The 20,792-nt window shown below is 34.9% G+C and overlaps 1 protein-coding gene across 6 annotated transcripts in view; it reads left to right on the top strand.

Annotated features, from left to right (window-relative positions):
• The window catches only part of LOC143244726 (putative E3 ubiquitin-protein ligase HECTD4), a 216,974-nt gene that overhangs the window by 24,707 nt on the left and 171,475 nt on the right, over positions 1-20,792 (top strand). For 5 of the 6 annotated variants that reach the window (XM_076489886.1, XM_076489885.1, XM_076489883.1 and 2 more), the window contains exons 12-18: positions 7,612-7,717; positions 8,346-8,466; positions 8,671-8,787; positions 13,697-13,753; positions 14,661-14,882; positions 19,805-19,920; positions 20,279-20,483. In XM_076489886.1, the coding sequence (XP_076346001.1) occupies positions 7,612-7,717; positions 8,346-8,466; positions 8,671-8,787; positions 13,697-13,753; positions 14,661-14,882; positions 19,805-19,920; positions 20,279-20,483 (944 nt within the window). The remainder of the gene's footprint in view (positions 1-7,611; positions 7,718-8,345; positions 8,467-8,670; positions 8,788-13,696; positions 13,754-14,660; positions 14,883-19,804; positions 19,921-20,278; positions 20,484-20,792) is intronic. The other variant, XM_076489884.1, reaches the window with a different exon arrangement.

Here is a 20,792-nt window from a genome sequence, read left to right as displayed (position 1 = left end):
TGGCGACCCGTGAAGGGGAGGAGAGGATCCTGGTGGTTGAGGGGTCCAACCCTAACACACCACTTTGGCCTTTAATTCCTGTAGACGGGCAGCTTTTGGGTGGCGTCTGTTGGGTCAGTCGGCTGCTCCACTTGGGCTAGGGTCAACCAAGTACCAGTGTTGGAAGTTTTCAACAGGTTGTGGACATTGTGTCTGATGCTGGTGTTTGGGTATAGTGCTCACGAAACCCTGGTGTTGCTGCAATGTCCTTGCATGACATTGTAGTGGGTCCCCTCGTAGGGCTTTATGGTGGGAGGGTACCGAAATTTACCATTTTTCCTATGGATCCTCCAATAAAAAGTTTAAATAAAATAGTGACAAAACAGTCAATAGGTAAACGACCACATCTTGAAGATTCTGAGCAGCAATCTTCAACATCTGTAACACATTTACCCCATTTTCTTATATTACATTCTCTTTCAGAAAAACCTTTAGGGCAGATGTCCCCTTTTTTTATTCAGAAGGGACTAGAGGGACTTGCTGGCTCTCCAAAGTCAGTAAAGAAGCTTCGATCTGGAGACATATTGGTTGAAACATCCACATCCCAACACAATGAACTCCTCTTGAATTCAAAGGCAATTGGGGATGTACCTATTGAGGTTACCCCTCATGCTACCTTGAATTCATTACGAGGAGTTATTGTTGAGAGGGACTTGAAGAATGTCCCCGGGTCAGAGATTCTCGCTTGTCTCTCCACTCAAGGGGTTTCTGCAGTGAGGCGCATCTCCACTTGCAAAGACGGAGTTACACTGCCAACAGATATCCTTGTTTTGACATTTACATCACCATGTGCACCTGCCACCATCAAGGCAGGTTATGTAAATTGCAAGGTATGGCCGTACATTCCAAACCCTCTCCAATGTTTCCAGTATCAGAGGTTCAGCCACTCAAAGATGTCAGGTTGTGGTTCCCTGACGTGCTCGTTATGGTGGCAAGGACCATGATGCCTATGAGTGTGGCACGGACCCACATTGTGTCAACTGCAATGGGTCTCATCCTTCCTACTTTCATTCTTTTCCAAAATGGTTGGAGGAAAAAGAGGTGCAGCATTTGAAAATGACTCATAACATTAGTTATCCTGAGACTATGAAATTGCTTTCCCCCACTTCATCTCGGACATATGCTGCTGCACTTCGTTCCACAACTAGAGTGGGAGTGCAGACAGATCTCTCTGTGCCTCCAAGAGAATCGTTTTCAAAACATATAAAATGCCTTTTGACCTCCATGGTTAAAAAGGTTGATGAATCAACATCTACACCCATGTCTGTTCCTCTTATACATTCAAACAAACCCCAAGATCCACATCCTATGATTTCAAATACAGGCATTTCTTCAGATACATTTTTTCTCCCACCCCAAGATGCAAAACAATCATTCATTCGCGTCCTCAGTCACTGGAATCCCCTTCCAACAACAAAGACCTGCCCAATCGACTCAGGGCAGGATCCATGGAGGTCGATAGACCTCCTCCGAATAAGAACAGTAAGGAAAAAATACGTGGTCGTAAACAGAAGGGTTCTCCAGCCTTTATACAATGGAACTGTCGAGGTTTACGTTCAAATCAGGATGACATCAAAACACTGATTGCTTTCTGCCATCCTGTATGTCTTTCCTTACAAGAAACATTTCTGAAACCTGCTGATACAGTCACCTTTCGGCAGTTTCCTCTGTATAGAAATGACAGGCTGTGTGATGGACGAGTACATGGAGGGATGGCACTGTTGGTTGATCAGCATGTTTTCACCCTTTCTTTGTCATTCAACACACCCTTGGAGGCCGTAGCCATCCGTGTTTCCTTGGGTCATACCATCACTGTATGTTCTCTCTACCTGTCCCCTGGAGAGACATATGATCAATCAAACCTTGATGCTCTCGTTAAACAGTTGCCATCTCCCTTTCTAATCCTAGGGGACTTTAATGGGCATCATCCCCTCTGGGGAAGTGCTGTTATTGATAGGAGGGGTCGCTCTGTAGAGCATATGTTCTCTGATTACAATCTTTCTCTTTTCAATACTGTTCTTCTACTTATTTTCATGCATCTAGTCAGTCCTTTACCGCTATTGATCTCTCAGTTTGCTCCCCTTCATTATTTTCCCATTTTTTATGGAGGGTTGACAATAATCCACTAGGCAGTGATTATTTTCCTATACTTTTGAGAGAGACTGGCCGTAGTCGATGCCACCCTACTTATGTGCCCCGGTGGAAGCAGGATCAGGCAGACTGGTCCACTGTCACTGCTCTCGCAGAACTTGATCCTGCCATCGTGAATCAGCCATCAGTAGACGACTGTGTGGCAGCAGTAACTGACTGTATTATACAAGCAGCTGCTCAGTGTATTCCTAAAACCTCGACACATTTTCCACAATATCCTCATCCATGGTGGAACCCTGCTTGCCACTTGGCATGGAAGGCTCAAAAACGGGCCTGGGATACTTTCTGTAGATATCCCACACTTTTGAATCGCATCGCTTTCCAAAGGGCCTGTGCACATGCTAGGTTGGTAAGACGTCAAAGCCAGAAGGAATCTTGGATTAAGTTCACAACTAGCATATCTTTTACCACCAGTTCCAAGGTCATATGGGACAGGATTCAAAAGGTCAGTGAGCACTACAATTCTGTCCCCTCTCCATCTTACTCTGTGATGGCCAAGAGGTAGCTGATGTCTGGAGCATTGCCTATACTCTAGGTGAAAGCTTTTGCCGGGTATCTAGCACTTCTGCTTGTTCCTCCACCTTCTTGGCCATCAAGACTCGGGCAGATTGTTCCCCTCTTTCCTTTCGAACTGACTGTCTTTTTGACTATAATTGTCCCTTTACATTGGTGGAACTGAAAATGGCTCTTCATCGGTCTGGCAGTACATCTGTTGGACCTGATGATGGACACTATGACATGCTGTGCTATCTCTCTTCTGCTTCTCTTGATATTCTTCTAATTGTTTTTAATCGGATCTGGCAGGAGAATGTTTTTCCTGATACCTGGCACCAGGCTATTATTGTACCTTTCTCTAAACCTGGGAAAGATCCCAAGATTCCTTCACACTACTGTCCAATTGCTTTGACAAGCTGTTTCTGTAAGACCTTAGGGAGGATGGTTAATGGTCGTCTTGTTTGGTTCCTCGAATCAAACAACCTCCTCTCGCCCATCCAGTGTGGGTTCCGACGACAGCATTCCACCACGGCCCACCTAATTCAACTTGAAACATCAATCAGGGAAGCCTTTCTCAAATCCCAACATCTTGTTTCAATATTCTTTAACATTGAGAAGGCTTATGACACAACATGGAGGCATGGCATTTTGCGAGACCTCCATATATATGGGTTACGTGGCCATTTACCTATGTTTATTAAAAATTTTTTAATGGACAGGTGATTCCAAGTTGGTGTGGGTTCGACACTTTCCCGTTCTTTTGTACAGGAACTTGAGGTCCCTCAGGGCTGTGTTTTGAGTGTCACACTTTTTGGTATAAAGATAAATGCCATCACTGAACAACTCCCTCTCACTGTTGCAAACGGACTCTATATTGATGACTTTCACATCTCATGTCAGTCGTTGAACATGAAATATATTGAGCGGCAACTACACACTGCCCTCAATGGTGTACTGAAGTGGACTATGGCAAACGGCTTTAATTTTTCTCTCTCTAAAACCGTTTGCATGCACTTTTGCCTCTAACGGGGTATCCATTCTGATCCTGAGATCTGTATCGGTGAAGTTTTGCTGCCAGTGGTCCCGGAGAAAAGTTCTTGGGGCTTATCTTTGACCGTAAGCTGATCTTTATACCACACTTACAGCAGCTACAGGTCAAATGCACAAGAGCACTGAACATCCTCCGTGTCCTCTCTACTGCCAGTTGGGGAGCGGATTGATGTTTTATGTTGAAGATATATCGTGCGCTTGTTCATTCAAATCTCGACTCTGGATCACTAGTTTATGGCTCTGCCAGACCCACGGCCTCAAAGATGCTGGACCCCATTCATCATCAAGGACTTCAACTCTGCACTGCGGCTTTCTGCACCTCTCCAGTTCAGAGCTTATATGTGGAATCTGACGAACCTTCTCTGCACCTTCGCCGTTTGCAACTGTCTTTACTGTATTCTTCAAAACTTCACTCCTTACCAAAGCATCCCACTTGGGAATGTGTTTTCCTTCCTCAGTGGGCCTTACTTTTTCAAAACAGATGATCTGCCATTGCTGCTTTTGACCTTCGCATCCAGGCGCAATTGGATGAATTGGGTCTGTTCTTGGAAAACATTGCAGAATTCACTGGTCAGCCCATCTCCCCATGGCTTATTATAGCCCCCAAATGTGATCTTTCTTTAAGTCATCTGAAAAAGGCAGATACTCCCAATTGGAAGTACAGTCTTTTGTTTACTGAACATCTTTTGAACAACCTTTCTATTCCAATTTATATGGATGGTTCAAAATCAGGTGACTCTGTGGGCTCTACCATGGTTTGTTATGGTTCGGTGGTTGCGCGCAGAATCCCCTTTACAGCTTCTGTGTTCACTGCTGAACTGTACGCCATATCTCTTGCCCTGGATCATATTGAAGCTGAGCAGTACTCCGACTGCACTATTTATACTGACTCCCTTAGTTCTCTGCTGGCCTTGGAATCACTTCACGTTGGCTCACACCCTGTTCTCGCTGATATTCAAAACTGACTGGCCCATTTCTCATTAACATCTACTTCTATCCAGTTTTTCTGGATACCAGGCCACGTTGGTATTCGCGGGAATGCGCTTGCAGACATGGCAGCTAAATCTATCTGCTTTGGCACTATCACCACTGTGCCTATTCTGTACATGGACTATGGTCCTGTATTGAAGGCTCGGCTCCATGCCAGCTGGAGTCCACTTGGAGTGAGCAACGTGACAACAAGCTTTTTCAAATCAAACCCTATATTGGGCTTTGGCCCTCTAGCTTTCGTAAAGTTCAGAAGGAGGAAGTTGTTCTAACTAGACTACGCATTGGTCACAGTTTTTTAACTCATCGTTTTCTTTTATCTGGAACTGATGCACCAATGTGTAGTCTGTGTAACACTCAAATCACCGTAAGCCACATTTTACTTTCCTGCCATCGTTATGACTCTCAACGACAGCACTATTTTAAACATGTTCTGTCCCAGGGTTTGTCTGTAACATTGGACAGTGTTATTGGTGATGGTGACACTGTTCACCTTGATAAAGTTTTTAATTTTTTAATGGCCATTAATCTTTTTAACCTCATTTAAGTGTTTGATATTTATTCATTACACCTTTTTAATTGTAGTTCCCTTTTCAGTCTCAATCTCTCTAGTTTGATTTGAAATTAGAAAATGGTCGTAACATTAAATAACTCGACACCAGGACTGGAAAGGCCAACTTCAGGTGACTAACGCTGCTGTTTGAACTACCCGTTAGTCGTTCTGGCGAGTTGTTATTACACTTTTGCTGTATGTCATTTAACACTTTTATTATTTTACCTTTTAGTACTGGCCATAATGACACACAACCTGGAACCAGGACTGGAAAGACCAACTTCAGGTGACTGACGGTGGTTCTTGTACTTACCTGTTAGTCTTCCTGGCGGGTTATGATCATTACCATAATGACACACAACCTGGAACCAGGACTGGAAAGACCAACTTCAGGTGACTGACGGTGGTTCTTGTACTTACCTGTTAGTCTTCCTGGCGGGTTATGATCATTACCATTCTGCTACAGGAAGTCCTTTACAACTTTGTAGACTGGATGTCAACATTGGTTTTACGCCATTTTATGTTTTAATTGCTGTTTTGTTTATACCTTTTTTCCTTTTATGAATTTTACTACATTTACTTTACTTTTACATTTTTACAGGACATTTGGCTAATTTTTATTACGATTTCGCTATATGTCTTTTAACACTTTTCTCATTTTACCTTTTGATAATGGCTGTTATGACAGCATAACCCAGAACCAGGACTGGAAAGGCCGACTTCAGGTAACTGACGGTGGTTCTTGTACTTACCTGTTAGTCTTCCTGGCAGGTTATGATCATTACCATTTTGCTAGAGAAAGTCCTTTACAACTTCTCTTACTCTGCTTTCTCTCTTAACATTGTAGACAAGGTGTCAACATTGATTTTATACTTTTTCTGTTTTTCAATGATGTTTTGTTTTACCTTCATTCCCTTTTATGTATTTTACTACATTTAATTTATTTTTACCTTCTTACTGGACATTTGGTGCAGATAGCCTAGCTGCTTTGTGCCATAAAACACTATATGAATAAAACAATCAAACCCACTTTTCTGTTTGTGTGAGCATGTCATGCTCCTATTGGTTGAGAAGTGACAAATGATGATTTGTATACAAGAGACACAGAATTTTTCAATTCCAATAGGGAGAGCAGAGGACTTGCAGCATGCATATAGAAAACATTTGCATATAGAAGGCAGCATCAAATGAAAATAGCTAATTTTATGAGAAGAAGTAAGTATAAATTAAAAATACATTTTCAGTTCAGGAAAATTGTAACTTTTGGCTACTTAATTGTTTGGGTTATATGGTAAATATAGATGTGTGTAGGCTGGTGTGCTGTTTTGTTAGCTAACAGTAGTTAAAATCTAAATACTGACTAGTAAAATATGAATTAGTATTGATTGTATATTAACGTGGATGATTGCCCCAATAACTAATTCTTGTGACAAACAAAGATTTATTATCTTTGTCACTTTTGCATATCATAACTAAAAACATATCAGGATATTATTATTAATTTATGAGCTTTATACATTAAAACTAAAACTGGCTATAAAATCTGTCACTCAGTTAGGCCAGTTTTTGGGAATTTTACCTCTCAGTAATATTAGATGATAGGAAACTGAAAAACAAGATGGCTTGGCAAGTGGTGAAATGTATGTTATATTTATGGTGAATTTTGTTGTCCTTTACTGACTGCAGTGAAAAATCTGTTTTTATACAGAATTTGAACAATTAAAAATAAATTAGTGGTTCAAAGGTACACATTCTTCAAATCCTGTATAAACATAAGTTTTTTACTATTCTGAGTAAAAACAATTTAAAAACTATATGTATATAAAAGTGGATGTCTTGTATTATTAACAACTTAATAAATATCCTCTGTTTATTATAACTAATAGGGGCTTTATTGTACCATGATTAACCAATTATAAGAATTTGTATTAAAAAACCACTTCATTCTACACCCTTTAATTTTCACAATGTGTTTTTTCTTTTTCAGTATGTAACTTCAAACCATGTTTTATGTATTAATATTGATAGCCTGATTTATAGTTAAGATATATTTTCTCTGAAAATTATACTAAATATACATATTCTTTACTTTGATGTGATGATGCTTAAGTAGTAAAAAAATTATTTGAAATTTTTTCTGCCAGAATGTAAATAAACTGGTAGGTTTTTTTGGTATGTCATACATATTTACTTTAATAACACTTATTAAAGGGAGTGAGATGTCTTAGAATGCTTTCAAATGTGGCTTTTACAGTTGATTGCTTGAAACTGTTGTTGGATTTGATGCAAGTTGGAAAGTCTACATTGTTCTTTATTTAGTGTATTTTTGTCTTCAGCAGAGGAATCAAGTCCATTAAACTACTTGTGTGGACTGATTTTGACAGACTTTTCAGAAAAACTTCAGAATGTATCATTAAATGAGAACATTTCTGAGCAATTAAGGTAAAGTTTTCTCTGATCACATTACCTGAGTTTTGATGGTACTAGAGCAATGGTATATTGTTGTGTTTTTCCTTGTCATTTAAACATTATTTGCTGTCTTTACAGAATTGTCTGGTAATGAGCTGAAAGTTCTGAATATTAACATCTAAATCTCTAGCATAACTGTTACTATATGAAATAATTTCTTCAGTCTTGTTAAAGTCTTCAGCTTTTGTTCATGCAGCAAAAAAAAGTGTATTTTATTGTACTATGTTGTTATATTATAAGTTATTATTGTTTCTGATGCATAATGTTTTAAAATACATTATTAAGATTACTGATAGTTAACACATTTTCTTTTTAGACAGTTAAGCATTGTTTTCAGCCCTAAACGAGGATTACTAAAATTCTAACTGCACTTTGTTAGGTTAGATTGTTGCTTATATTTTCTCCAGTTAATGTTCTGGTGGCTGTGTTATTACAGTAGTATTTTTTCACCTACTCTTAAGTTTACACTTGTTTGTAGGGGTTTGGTACTTTATAATACTATTAATAATTCAGTGAAACATGTTTTAGAATGAATATATTCATCAAAATAATAACTTTTCATGTGTATGTAGTATGCATTAATAATAATGTTAATTTCCAGACTCCCTCAAGACATCATACATGTCTTGATGAAGAAAGTTGTGAAGGATTCTTGCATGTTGCTTCGGAAATGCACAACGTGTCACTATACAGACTTTGAAATCTTTATCTCTGCTGCTCCTGTGAGTTGTTTATTATATTTCAACTTGCATCATGTGGTTAATGAAGAAAAGAATGCTGCTTTTTTTTTTTCTGAGTTTATGAAATTTTATAGAATTACATAATATTTTAAGTACTTAGATGTAATAATGAATACTTGTGTAAAAGTTGCTTGTAATGTAAAAGATTGTATGGATTGGGTAATTTCCATGAATGAATTCTTTCAGGAAGCATCAGAGTGTGTTCGATACTTAAGTGCCTATCAGTTGCATCTTTTGCGATTAGCTGTGTTAATGGAATCTGAAAGTGACAAAAAATATATGAAAGGCTACCTATCACTAAAGGTAAAAATTTTATGAAGTTCCTTCATGAGAAACTTTGTTTAAAAATTGATATCTATGTTTCTTATAGACTGGATGTGGTCTTGTGGTTTGTGTTCTGGACTTTGATTCTGAGGGTTCATGTCTTTTTGCCACAACTTTGTAAGTAATTTGTTTGCTAATCTAAGTATGTTCAAACAATAATCTTCATCAAGAAAAGCAAGGCACCTCAACTATTAGTTTCTGTAATGGACAAAATGGTTCAAGAATCATTGTGTCCACATAGCCTTGGTTTCAGGGAAAGGTTCAACTAATAACAACATTGGTTCTTATAGGTTTATGGTTTCAAAAGTAAATTCCTCATAATACCCAATATGTTACTTTATTCATGCAACAAAGTTGTCAAGCTTTACAAATTTACTGTCATTGTAAATGTTTTTTTTCCCAAACAGTACTACTTCATTTCACCCAAATCTCTTTCAGTCCTGGGTTGCCCTCTAAGCATTGCTGGAAAGTGTTTTTACAGTGCATCAGTTTTGCACCATTTCAGAATGTGCTAATCATGTGACTACTCTCCACCAGTCATACTGTGCCATACATACTGGTGTAGCAAGCTCACTCAGCTATTCTAGAACAGCCTTCACATTGTTGATTACCATTGTAGTGTGTAGATGTGTTATAATGTGTTTTTCATGTGACTACAAAATTTTGATTATGCTTGTAAGAAATTTATATCGGTTTCAACTTCTTGTGTTTTATTTCCATTATTTCTACTCATTTGTTTAGAAATATTTCTGTTTTCCAAATTCTGATTTTTTCATGAGTTTGAGATTTAATATGACAGCTGATGGAGTTCTTATGACAGTCAGTAATGGTTCTAACAAGAGTCCCATCAGTCTCATGGTCTATGATGTCTGCTAGGATAGTACAGGTTTTAATTTGTAGGGAATTAGTGTCTTATGTTTGGCTAAAAATTTGTTCCTTTAGTGTTATGATATTTTTTTTGAGGAAGGATATAACTACTGAGAGGAAATTTCTTTCTATGGCACTTCCAATCTGTATCATGTTTCCATGTAATTTCCTGGATTAGATATTGTTCTTTGTTCCAAGAGATCTATATTAAGTTTTAAAACAGATATTTCACAGTAGCAGTAGGTATATGTAGATTTAATGAGTTTATGTGAGCTTATGTGGATTAACCTTATTACCTCTTGTGATAATTTAGGTCTTTCATGTCTTCTTTGTTCAGTACTTGGTGAATTAGATTTTTGTAATTCTTTTACCATTTAAAGTTTGATTATTACTTTGTTTTTGTTTAATATTTGGTGTAGGTATGGGTTTTGCATGGTAGTGATTTGGATAATTGTAACCAATTTTGTGAGTGTATTTGTATGTTATTTATACTTTGTTTCATTATTTATATTATTTTCTTCACTACTAGCCACATCTAATTGGATATTAAATTTGAATCAAATTTTATTTATGTTAACTTGGTGCCTTTTTATTTTCATGTCCTTTGGGATAGGTTTTACTTTCTTGTTTTATTGGTTCTTTTAGTGGACTTATGAATTCAATATTTATGTGTCTTTTGTCTCTCAAGTTTCTTTAGTGGTTTTGTACTTTAGGTATTACCTGTTTTTTAAGATTTAGGTCAAATTGCATAGTTTTGCAAGTTTGTTATTTTTATGTAATTTGTAGACTCTTCAAGTGTCTAGGTTTTTTAGTTTGTTAGTAATGAGTACTTTCCTAAAGTGTGTTTAGTTTATGTATCTTTTTGGCTACACCTCACAATAGGGTTCTGTGGATTCTCTCTGAGGATTAATGGCTTCAGTTCAACTCCCTCCCTCCATTTTCTAGATTTCTTTCTGTGTCAGGTCCCTTGCCTCAACTCAGGGACTCGCCTCTTGTGTAGCATCTTTCCTTGCTCTCTTTTTTCAAACTTTTGCTTTGTCTGTTTAGTAGAGGTGATGATCTATCTTCAGACCTTGGTCCTTTCACAGTGGCTTTTGCCCTTCCTGTCCTTTGGGACCTGATCTTATCCAATTCTTTGTCTGGTTGTTTGATCAGTGTTTTTCTGCATTAACTGCTTCTAGTTATAGGGCTGACCTGTAGAACTCTTTCCAGTTCTCTCATTTATGTAAAGCTTTCTCCTCCTCTGTTCTTTCATCCTTCTTTATTCATTTCATCTTGGCCCTGTGTGGCAAGGTGGTTAGGGTGCTCAACTCCCAGTCTGAGGGTTGTAGGTTTGAATTCCCATCACATTGAAGATGCTTGCCTTTTCAGCCATGGGGACAATATGATGTTATGGTCAATCCCACTATTTGTTGGTGAAATAGCAGCCCAAAGTTTGCAGTGTATGGTGGTGACTGTCTGCTTTCCCTCTAGTTTTACTCTGCTAAATTAGGAATGGCTAGTGCAGATAGCCCTTATGTAGCATTGTCTTATCTGTCTTCCATGCCCTGTCCAATTGTCCATTTCAACCTATTGTTGTGTTTTCATTGTACTTTCTTTCCCTTAAGTCCTCTTATTTCTTCTCTTTGCTTACAGTTAATGTGTTCTGAGATATATGTCACTGATGTGTCTTGCATTCTTTACCATTCTTATTATGTTATCCTCATCAGGCCTTCTTTTACTAGACATCTGCTTCCCAGGTTGAGGATTTGGCTTTCTCTCTTGTTCATTTCCCGAAATGTTACATGGCTCGTAGTGCCTCTTTTCATGTAATCATTCATGTCTATTTGTTCCAAGGATTCCATATCTGTTTTGTGAGCTGTCCCCTATTATACTCCCTGATTGGTTACATCAGTTCCTATGTCTAGCGTATTCTGAGTTGTCCACGGAAAGTTTCCATCTGTACAATGTTGTTTTTTTTAACACCCAGTTCACCAGCTAATTATGACTTTAGCTGCTAATCTTTGCTGGCTTTTTTGAGGAAATCATTCAGGCTAAAACGTAAGCAATTCCAATCATATTCATCACACATTATCTGTATGACCTAACTGTGTTTTTCTCATGTGGCAATTCTACAAACATCTGTTTTCCTTTGACTGGGATATTACATTACTTGTATATATTTAGTTGATATATTTCAAGATTGCACCTGGTGGCAAATATTACCTAATCAAGTGTGTTTTATGTTATATTTGCACTAGATATAAATAATCCTATAAGCTCATTGATAAGTGGGGTGTTTCTGTAAGACTACTGGTGGCTTTTTCAGTGGTATGTGTTTCTATATATTTTTTATTTAAAGTTACTATGTTGATTTATAGAGGACCATCACTCATGGGCCTCATGAGTAAAGCATATGGGGAATTCTGCCAATCCCTGCTGACCCATGATTCCTACATTAAGGATCTGTCTGCTTTTCAAAATAGGGAATTGCAAACATCCATTGCACTATCTATGGTTTATCATTTCTCAGCTAGAAGAAAGTTATAGTTCTTATAATCATTACAATAACAAACAGTGAATTACACAGTAGTATTCAGTATCCAAGGCACTTTCCCTTGATGTTTTACCCAGGCAGACCATAATCATTGATCATATTTTTCTTATGCAAGGTACTTCCAGTGGATGTTTTTTTTGCCAGGGTTAACTGCACTTGGCTTAATTCTTTGTATCCAAGGTTCTTCCCCCTGGATGTTGCCCAGGCAGACTACTCTTGATTGATATCTGTATCTTATGCATGGCACTTTTACTGGATGTTTTTGCCCAGGTAGAAAACACTTGGTATGATATGACATAACCCAAGGCACTTCCAGTGGAAGATTTTTTGTCAGGGTGGACTAAACATAACCTACTTGAATACATTTTATAGCCATGTATTGTTATTTCATTTTTTTTCTAGTTTGTTTACTGGCACTGTACTATGATTCACTATCACTATATTTGGTGCTACATCTTGTTTGTTATGATGATTTGTTATGACATGGATGTAGACAGAGGTCTAGTTATGATGGCCCTCATGATTGCACTATTATTAGTAATTTATAATCCATATCTTTCATAAACATACATATCCAAAGCATTTCTTCTAAATGTTTTTACATGGATGAATCAAACTAGTTGAACTCTGTATCTTATAAAAGACATCTTCACAGGATATTTTGCCGAGATGAATTGCACTTGGAGCAATATAATGTAATCAAGGCACTTCTCTTGGCACATACATATAAGGAAAAGTCGCAGCATGCATACAAAACCTTCCATGTTCATCAACACCATGCTGATTCATTCCATAGCTATCCAGTATTTCCTACACAGATTCAATGCTATATGTCTCTTTATTGACTTCAGTTGTGGCTGTCGATTCAGCTACACCTAAATTGTGTTGCTGTATTGATTGCTAGTGAAGATCATACATTTTACCTAAGTAACGGTGTACACCATTGGTGTGTTTTCTTTTCATATTCTAGCATACCCATTCTTTCAGTGCAATAACTTTCCACTTGATTTGAGATTGGTGCACTTTCAAGGCCTCTCCACCTGGATGACTTAGGGTTCTAGCTTTGGATGAAAAGAGGTAGTACCATTTTGGAAGTTAACATTTTCTTACTTTGAAAATGTATTTGCAATAGGTACATACCTCTTTTACTCACTTGCCACACTTCCTTTCCGCTGAGATGCTCGGGTTTATAGTTTGTGTATGCCAGTTCTCAAAAGTGAGAACTGTTTTTGTATAGTAGAGGAAGCTAGCTGCACAAGTGTAAATGGCACAGTATGATTGGTGAAGAGTAGTCACATGATCAGCACATGTTGTGAAATGGTACAAAACTTATGGGGTATAAAGATTGATGCACTGTAGAAATATTTTTTTTGCAAAGCTTAGAGGGAAAACCACTATAAAATGCTTTGGGTAAGAGGAGATAAGTACCTCTCAGAAATACATTTTCAGAGTAAGAAAGTATTAACATTCATTTCTATTATACAGGATATCCAGTTTCTAATCAAGAGATTTGCTAATCATTTGTTTACAGGAGCTATTGAAGTAAGTTTTTGAGGAGTTACCTTGTTTATAGTAAATTTTTTTGTCACATGCAGCTTGTAAAAAAAATTTAATGCATGCTAGTTGTCATTTAAATTACCATATTGTAGTCATAGGTTTTGGTTTGAAGACTGTAGAATGTATGGAATATAGTTGTGATAATAGTTTTTGTTTACTAATCTGATAATCAGGATTTCTATTCATGCTAGTCTTTCTACTTTTTTCTTTCTTTTTTTTTATCTTGCATCAAGAAATTTATTAGCACTGATTAGTTAAACAAGTTTGTTTGTAAAATAATTTGTACTGTTAATTACACATAATGTAATTATAATTCCTGAAAAACATTTGCTCCTCTTTAGTAACAAAAATAAGTGTATATTTGTAGGATTTTTTGCTAGTTGCCCTTAGAGAATCTGAAATTTTTAAAGAATTTTTGAAAATAGTGCTTTTTTTGTCAAATGTATTCAGCCTAATTATATCTATGTAAACAGACATTTTTATGAATGAATATGCATAGCATCATATGACATTACTTATTGCTTATACAGTGTGTTTGTTTAAAAATTATGTAATTAGGCTTTTGTCAGATTAAGAATGATTTCTCAACTAAATGTAAAATCAATTCTTTCAAACTTGACAATTTTCCGTTTGTGCTCAGAATGGAATATTGCATTTGTTTTGTTTAGCAAAATTTAAATAAAGCTTTCATTTTTTTTTAGTGTCACTTACTATATGTATTATATAAAACAGGATGATTAATAATGTAAAACCTTTTTTTTTTGAGCTTCAGAGTTAGAACTGTCTTAACTTTCTACTGTCATTGGACAGGTAATAATTGTATGTTTCAAAACAACATCATAGTTTATTGTTTCAAGTTCTTAATTTTGTTTTCATCACCTGGATGATCTAGGTTCTGGAAACTTTGCTAGAAGGGTGTAACACCATGATATACAAAGGGAGTACCACATTAGAGTGGCCACTGCAGGACTTGGAGAAAATTGTTAAAGGAACAATTCTTGGTTTGCTTCTTCCTGTACTGACAACTTCACTCACTCATTGTAGTTTTCAGTCACTTGACTTAGCAGATTCTTTGATGGCTCAGCTTACTCAACTGGTCATACTTACTAGTCAGGTTTGTAGAGTGAAGATATCACTTGGTGAAATTGGTCATTTAAAATCTTAAATATAGAACTAGTAAGGATTTTAGAAAGTGAAGATATAATATTTATGGAGGTGTTTTGTATGTGTAGATGTTGCATATATGAAATTCTTTAACTTAAATAATCAACTGAAAAGCAGCTAAGGAATATTTTAAAACTTAAACCATTAGAGGTAGAGCATCTCAGCTCAAAACATTGTAAACATTAAAACATCTATTTGTTATTAGTCAATTCTGTGGTTACACTTGTGAAATTAGTTAAATGAAGTAATTAATTTGTCAGTTTTTACAGTGAAGGCTTTGCATTTGTGATGTTGGTTAAATTAAATTATTAAGTAGTCAATTTATAGAGAGTGAAAACAAGAAAATTGTGAAATTAGTTATAATCTTAAGGTCATTTTAAAGACATAAAAAATTAATTTGAAAAAGTGAAGATAAAAGAGAACTGGATTTGATTCCTTGAAACTACTTGCCAAGTAGATTTTTTAATAAATTAAGCTGCAGTGTAATAATCATTATGAATATGAGTTTTTATCTCATTTGTAAGGATATGTGTATGTACATTTTAGTATTATGAAGTGAGATAATAAAGTTTTTTTGTAAACTTGTGCATAAGGGGTGTTTGGAACTATTGTGTATATGATCAGTGCTGAAACATTCCTCACAAAAAAATCAATATATCTCTTACAAGATCAGCTTTAGGAAATGAAGACTAATATGTATATTTTCATCAGTATTTTCTATCTTAGATCTATTGCATTTTATATGTTGTAATGATAACAATAAAATTATCTTAAGGTGGCACTGACTTCAGAGAGCACCCCAATATTTCAAAAATCACATTTTCAAGTTTAGCCTAAATTACAAGTTTAATCTCTTTTTTTTTTTCCTACATAAATAACACATTTTTGTCTTAAAATATGTAGTAATTAACCTGTGGTAAGTGATTAAAAATAATCTAGTTTGTTTTCATTTCATTTCCACTTCTCCATTGAAGCCAATAGCAGCATGAAATTTAACACACTTGCTAATATTACACTTTTCCATAGATTGAATTATTTAAAATTCAAAAATATTTACTAATTATCCTGTTCTTGATATCAGTCTATTTACCACTAACAAGGACATTAGTTAAAATTAATTGTCTTTAGCTCATTAACATTGCAGATAATGTGCAGAGGTTTTAATTTCAGCTATGAGGATGCTCACAGGGAGCATGTATGTGAATTTTCATATGTTTTTAACATTTCTAGGTAATGCTGTTAAAACAGTTTGTTATGCATTTTTTCATTGCTTCATTAATAATGCATATGATATATGTGAATGAAAGTGTACACTAAGAGATTGTGACATCATATTTTTGTGCTCAACTTGAAGGTTATAAGAAGCATTTTCTCAGCATGTACATTTGTCTAGTTTTAAGAACCAGTGTTACCTTAAGGTTATAGTGCAAGTAAATGAATTAGCTGAGATTTCAAACAAATACCCTTAAAATAACTGAGTAGTTATTATTTGTTTGTGAAAATGTTTAAAAAGAACTAATTTTGTACAACATAATCTGATTTATATTGATTGACTGAAATTATTCAAGGCTTAAATACTTAGAGAGAAGTGTAAAGACATAATATTATTGTTTCAGTTTGGGTGAAATTATATTTAACTAAGATAACTACTTATTAGAAATGTCTAACATTTGATCAGAAACTAAAAAGGGAATCTAATTAAAAACAGACTTTAAAGCTCTTTGAATATGGGCTTTTATACTTTTGACTGACCTTGTAACCAGTGTGTAACCATGAAACTATGCATACTACAACTGTGAATATACTCTTGGTATGTTCACAAATTTGGAAACTTTTATGAAACAGTAGAAGACTATTCTACACTAAAAGTTAGACTTTATAATAAAGTATTTTTCATAAAGATCTGTCTATGAATTTACAGAGATTCTATTTACTGAATCAATCTGAGTGAAAGGTGGTTTTAATGCTAATAATAAATGCACTTTTTTCATCTTAGTTTCATATTGCATTTGAATAACCTACAGGGCCTTCTATATTAATGTTTAAAGTTTTTAGTAAAACTTTATTTTTTTCTATACTAATACTAATAGTAGCAAAAATAAAAAAAATATCGTTTTCTTTTTGTGGAATGGCTGAAAATTGTAACACTATGTAACACAACTTTTATTCCTGGATGGTATGTGTTATTTCTTAATTTCTTATGTTGTAAAAGTACAGAAAATGGTCATCATTCCTTTCAAACTTTGTTTTTGTGGCCTGAATAATGAAATTTATAAATTAACCTATTTACATCCAAATAGGCAAATTTGCACATTTTCATTCAGACATGGTCTGAATAAAACAACATATGAACCAAGATTTACATGTATTTACACTAAAGTTATACAAAAATGTTTAGAACTGAGTAGTTTTTCAAGATTTGTGACTAATGTAAATGAATTTCATGTACCAATCCCCAAATATAGTTTCTCATCATGTTTTCATTATACACTCCTTGGTAGCAGCATTCAAAGTCCAGTATATCTTGGTGGAAGCACTCGCCTTGCTCCTTTGAGTATGATCCCATGTTCTTGAATTTAACAAGATCAGCATCAAGGATATGGCCTTTAGGGACATCCTGCAGTCCATTTTGCCATAGTTCTTCACCAGAGCCTCAACCAGTTCCACATAATGTTTGGTCTTGTGATTGCCCAAGAAGCCCTGAACCAATGTGACAAAGCTGCCCCAAAGCTTGGGAATCTTCATTTTTTCCCTTCCTACTGAGCTAAGATAACAGATAATCTTGGAACAACACCTTCTGAGGTCCAAGTGGCCTCTTTGGAGATTGTCCCCATGGCTAGTGCTTCAGTGAATGCCACCATAATTTGGTAAAAGTCTGCCACCCAATAAACTCCCATCCATACTCATCATACTTCAAGGCTTTTGGCAAGGTCTTGAAGCTGTTGTATTCCTTTTTGAGGTGCACCAAAAGATACTTAAATTTCAAAAGATCTAAAATTTGTATTATATGAAAATCTTACTATTCAAGCAAGTAAAAAGTTATTGGTCTTATTTTCTAGAGTTTTTTTGCAGTGCTCGCAGGTAAAATGAAGTGCTCAGGGTTTGTTTTGATCCCCAACAGGTATGCCTAAATATGCTTTGTAGGTTTCACACGTTTCAGCAGATGCTGTCACAGAGTACTTTTTCGCTCTTGTCTTGATAAATTGGCCACATACATAGCAGAATGCATCTGGAGAATGCTTCAAGTTTCTTGATGCCATTTCTGGTAAAATCAGATAGGTCTACGTGTTCACTTAGGCAGTTAGAACTAAACTGAAGTGTTGAGTGGTGATCCCCTGTATATATATTACTATGGAAAGTTCTAGAAAATTATAAAAGGTTCTTGAAAATTCTCGTAAGTTCTACAACATTCTAGAAAGTTCTTGAAAATTCTTGTAAGTTCGAGAAACTTCTCTATCAGCTACTCAGCACTGAATCTACCTGGAATGTTCTGGAAAATGGGTAAATTTGAAAATTTCGTTACCCAGGTCACAAAAGCAAAGTTTGAAGAGAAAAATAAGTCTTTTTCCATATACTTTTAGGCATAAGCAATATGGAAATAACACTTTATGCCCATGAACAAGAAAAAGTAAAAATTTTGTTACATGGTGTTATTTATGTTAACAATGTTGATTCTGTTGACTTTTCACAAGTATTTTCATTTAATTATTTTATTCTTTTTGAACTGTATCTAATTACTATGACAACTAATATATGTATATCATTCAGAAGGTGCTTGACAGTTTAGTAGTAATAAATTGGTTATTATATCATTTTTTCATTAACGTTTTCTTTTGAAATGTAATAACTTGTTAAAAGCTGAATTTTAGTTAATTTTGTTAAAAAAATGTAGTAAATTAATATATAAATTTAGGAATTTCCTTAACCATAAGCTGGTTTGAACTAAGATGCCTTTTTTTTTAATATGTTTGTTGACAAAAATAATTTATGTAACTTTCAAATGTACTTTAGAATAATAAAATATATTAGGCACAAAAATAAAATGTTCGAAAGCTACCGTCATTTATCTAGCATTTTAACCAAGCTATAAATATGCCAAAAAATGTTACTCTCCAGAGTACAGTTTTTAGTCTATACACATTAAGATCTAACGTGAAATATTGACGTTCATGGAGTATCATCAAAATCATGTAGTTTTAATGATATACTGTGAAAGTAAATACAGTCTTTCTGTTGGTTATAAATCTGTATCATTGCTAAATAAGCATCAGCAAATAACTGATTTTGAAAGCATGAAGCTTAAGGAGGAGTTTCTTTGGTGGATGTGATCAATTTATTTATATCAGAAAATAAAGAAGGTTGAAGATTGTTATTTTATTTTCTGACCTGTTGATTTTTATAGTTTTGTGTATCATTGGTTGAAACTATATATATTTCATAAGGGAAGAAAGAAATCTAAAAAGGAAATTTCAGAGTGCAGGGGATCACATGACAGGAAAGTGAATAATGAGTATTTATTTATTTTGAAATTAAAAATAAAATCTTAAATTGTATGAGAAATTGAATTATAAACTGTGTTTTTATGTCAAGTTTACTGGTATACATTGTTAATAAAGTAGTTCAATTACATTTTGAATGTAACTCTGTAAAAGGGTTGTGATATGAATATTTGATTACCTCCTGTCTGTGTCTAGAGACATCGTTTTTTTTGTTGTTTTTTTTATAAGTTCCTTATGTTTTCTAGTAGTAATCACTTTGTTTTATTTTACTTAAGAAACCCCAACTTTCTACATTTTTATTATGAATAGTAATTTTTTTTTACCTTAATGTGAGATATCACTTTTTAAGGGGTTGTAATTGTATTTATAACAGGCTGCCCTGTTGTTGAAAAGTCAGGTTCAAGCTATTGAACAGGAAGAACTTCTTCAGCCAGTGACTCCAGACACTGATTTTGTGGAACTCTTTCCTGAATCTTTCCCTCTAGAAAAGTAATTTACTTTCACTTAATTTTAGTGTTTTAGAGCTTACATACTTTTTCTATTTATGTGCTTAATGTCTGAATGTAATGAACGTATATATAAGTTACATAAGTTCTCAGCTAAACTGAAATAATTTTCTTTAAAACAGTTATGTATTTACAAATGTGTATAATATTAAATTATGTGAGGTTTCTTCAAAATTAGACAAACTTCTGTCAAACAGCTTAATATCAATATGTATTTGCAAATGCTATATTACCAAGTTATGTAACACTTCCCACAAGCTTTCCTGTCAAATGTATGGTTAAACTTGTAAATGCTAGTCATGCAATGCAACATTTAACACCAGCATTTAATTTTATATTAGTGGTCATGAACTGGAAGAAAGGGAGGAGTCTGGTTTTTTGGCAGGACTCAAGATTCCCACCCCCTGGGCTACTGGCAGAACAGTAGAGTCTGTTCATCCACTCAGAGATAATTACAAGTTCCGAGAAACTGTTCATATTTCAGGTGCACGTTGTCTATACCTGCACTTTGACCCTCGTTGTTCCTCACAATATGATTATGACAAGGTGAGATATCCTGGAATTTGATAAAGACAAACAATTAGTATAAGTTAATCTTTCTTTTCTGAGTTTAAGGCACAAGATTTTTCTCTAGTTTAAACAAGATTATCTGGTTCATTGATGTAATATTTATAAATATTTCATTATTATTTGTTCTAGATTAATGAATCACGTAGATGATAAAATAAGAAAAAATTGATAATATTTAGACGACTAAATTACTCACATAATATTCTTTGGTCAACATAGTAAATTAATGAAAATATTAAGAATGAATTTAAACAAAAAATGTTATATATCTAAATATAAATGCAT

This window comes from Tachypleus tridentatus, chromosome 2 (assembly GCF_004210375.1).
Source record: "Tachypleus tridentatus isolate NWPU-2018 chromosome 2, ASM421037v1, whole genome shotgun sequence".
In the NCBI taxonomy this organism is placed as follows: domain Eukaryota; kingdom Metazoa; phylum Arthropoda; class Merostomata; order Xiphosura; family Limulidae; genus Tachypleus; species Tachypleus tridentatus.
Note: the sequence above shows the minus strand (reverse complement) of the source record. Positions and strands in the feature narration are given on the sequence as shown.